Genomic DNA, 2772 nt, shown 5'->3' on the forward strand with positions numbered 1-2772 from the left:
TTATTATCATATAATATTCATAAAATATATATATATATATATATATATTCATAAAATATATATATATATATATTCCTAATAAATATATATATATATTCCTTATATTATATTATATATTATGAATATATATATTTATTATGAATATATATATATATTTATTATGAATATATATATATATATATATATATATTTATTATGAATATATATATATATATATATATATATATATATATATATATATTTATTAGGAATATATATATATATTTATTAGGAATATATATATATATATTTATTAGGAATATATATATATATATTTATTAGGAATATATATATATATATTTATTAGGAATATATATATATATATATTCCTAATAAATATATATATATATATTCCTAATAAATATATATATATATTCCTAATAAATATATATATATATATATATAATATATATATATATATATATATATATATATATATATATATATATATATATATATATATATATATATATATATATATATATATATATATATACACATACATACATACATACATACATACATACATACATATACATATACATATTTACGTGCCTGGAGCTCGTTGCAAACAGGAATGCAGGAAGTGATATTCGACCATCATTTAACACGTTTTTAGTGTTTGTGTTTAAATGTTCACAGAAAACAGCCAAAGAAAAGTCTTTGTTTCCGTAACTTCGTCAGTAACATCAGGATGAAGTCGATATAAAACATTTGTGTCCGGAATCTTTGGAAACTTGAAGTATTTCCCCTCGATGTGATCAAACAGAAAGACGCCAGGAAACAGCTTATTTTCACACCTTTTATATCTGAAGCGTGAAGAAAGAATGTTGAATAAAGTCCGGTCCGTCCTCACCGCTGCAGCGTACTCATCAGAGACTCTGTGGCGGCGAGGAAACAAGCCTCAAACTCCTGGTCGGAGAATCTCTCCACGGAGCGGCGGGCGTTGCGGCGGATCTCCAGTCTGGCCGACGGAGACAGAGACAGGATGGTTTCCATGGCAGCGGCATAGCCGTCCTCGCTGTCGGCCAGGAAGCCCGTCTGTCCGCCTTCGTGCGGCACCACGATGTCCAGCTTCGGACCTCCGGACTTGTGAGCGAGGACGATGGTGCCTGCGGCCATACACTCCACCACACCTGCACACAGGACACACGACCTGCTCATCTGTGCACAGCATGTTTACTGGAAATATTAACCTCCTAGAATCATTCTTTAAACATGTGACATTGGAACGATTGTGGAGAACGTATCAAGCAGTTAGTTGTGTTAGTCAAAGACAACACTAATTATTTTACTATCACTTTAGTGAAAGTGTTGCGTCATCAGATTATAACATTTCTGTTGTGATGTTCCCTTTAACTTCAGTACATCTCTGAGTCCTGTCTCTGGGTCCTGTCTCTGAGTCCTGACTCTGAGTCCTGTCTCTGTGTCCTGTCTCTGAGTCCTGTCTCTGGGTCCTGTCTCTGGGTCCTGTCTCTGAGTCCTGACTCTGAGTCCTGTCTCTGAGTCCTGTCTCTGGGTCCTGTCTCTGGGTCCTGTCTCTGTTCCTGACTCTGAGTCCTGTCTCTGAGTCCTGTCTCTGAGTCCTGTCTCTGAGTCCTGACTCTGAGTCCTGTCTCTGAGTCCTGTCTCTGGGTCCTGTCTCTGAGTCCTGTCTCTGGGTCCTGTCTCTGAGTCCTGTCTCTGAGTCCTGACTCTGAGTCCTGTCTCTGAGTCCTGACTCTGAGTCCTGTCTCTGAGTCCTGTCTCTGGGTCCTGTCTCTGGGTCCTGACTCTGAGTCCTGTCTCTGAGTCCTGTCTCTGAGTCCTGTCTCTGGGTCCTGTCTCTGAGTCCTGACTCTGAGTCCTGTCTCTGAGTCCTGTCTCTGAGTCCTGTCTCTGAGTCCTGTCTCTGAGTCCTGTCTCTGAGTCCTGACTCTGAGTCCTTTTGGCCTTTATTACACAGAAAGGACGAAGAGACGGGAGACCTGCAGCAGAGGACCACGAGTGTCTAATGACGTCAGAGTTTAGTTTCCTCATCGTCTCGTCTTATCCTGGACAACAAGCTTGTTGACAAACATATGTAGTCATGTGTGTGTGTGTGTGTGTGTGTGTGTGTGTGTGTGTGTTGTCCTCACCTATCCCAAAGTGTTCGTTCCACATGGTGTGCAGGCCGATGGTGGCGTCCACCAGCTCCCTCTTCAGCTCCTCGAAGGGCACGTTGAGTTTGAAGTGGACGCGGTCGGACACCTGCAGCTCCTCACAGAGGCCTCGCAGCAGCAGCACTCGCTCCTCGTCCTCCTGGTTCCTGCATCCACCAATCAGCACCAGCCGCAGAGACTCCCGCCCCCCGGGCCCCGCCTCCTTCCTGCCCAGCAGTTTGTGAAACGCCCGAATCTGCAGCCGGTGGTCTTTCTCCGGCCGGAACTGACCCACCGACACAATGGAGTGGCACTTCCTGTCCCCGCCTCCTTCCTCTCCGCTGCCCAGCTCCGGCCTGAGCTCCTCCCAGCCCTCCTCCTCTTCCTCTTCATCCTCCTCCTTCTCCAGCGAGACGTCCAAGAAGGCCCTGACGTCGCAGGGCGGGTAGACGACGCTGGTGCGGCTCGGGCTGCGCCACAGAGACAGGATGTGTCCCAGCGTCCAGGTGGAGTTCACCATGATGACGTCGCTGCAGGAGCCGGCCAGGCCGTACAGCAGGGCGAAGCAGCAGTAGTACACCACCTTAACCGCGCTCAGAACCGGGTTTCTGGA

The 2772-nt window shown here is 43.9% G+C and overlaps 1 protein-coding gene across 1 annotated transcript in view; it reads right to left on the reverse strand.

The window, feature by feature from the left end:
- Window positions 1–827: 827 nt before the first annotated feature.
- The window catches only part of LOC115005546 (GDP-Man:Man(3)GlcNAc(2)-PP-Dol alpha-1,2-mannosyltransferase-like), a 3431-nt gene continuing 1486 nt past the window's right edge, over window positions 828–2772 (reverse strand). Inside the window, exons 5-6 of the mRNA XM_029427416.1 lie at window positions 2157–2772; window positions 828–1175 (exon numbers count right to left, since the gene is read on the reverse strand). The exon at window positions 2157–2772 is cut by the window's right edge and continues 22 nt beyond it. Coding sequence (XP_029283276.1) covers window positions 892–1175; window positions 2157–2772 — 900 coding nt within the window. The 3' untranslated portion in view covers window positions 828–891. The remainder of the gene's footprint in view (window positions 1176–2156) is intronic.

Source organism: Cottoperca gobio, unplaced genomic scaffold (assembly GCF_900634415.1).
Source record: "Cottoperca gobio unplaced genomic scaffold, fCotGob3.1 fCotGob3_318arrow_ctg1, whole genome shotgun sequence".
NCBI classification, from domain to species: domain Eukaryota; kingdom Metazoa; phylum Chordata; class Actinopteri; order Perciformes; family Bovichtidae; genus Cottoperca; species Cottoperca gobio.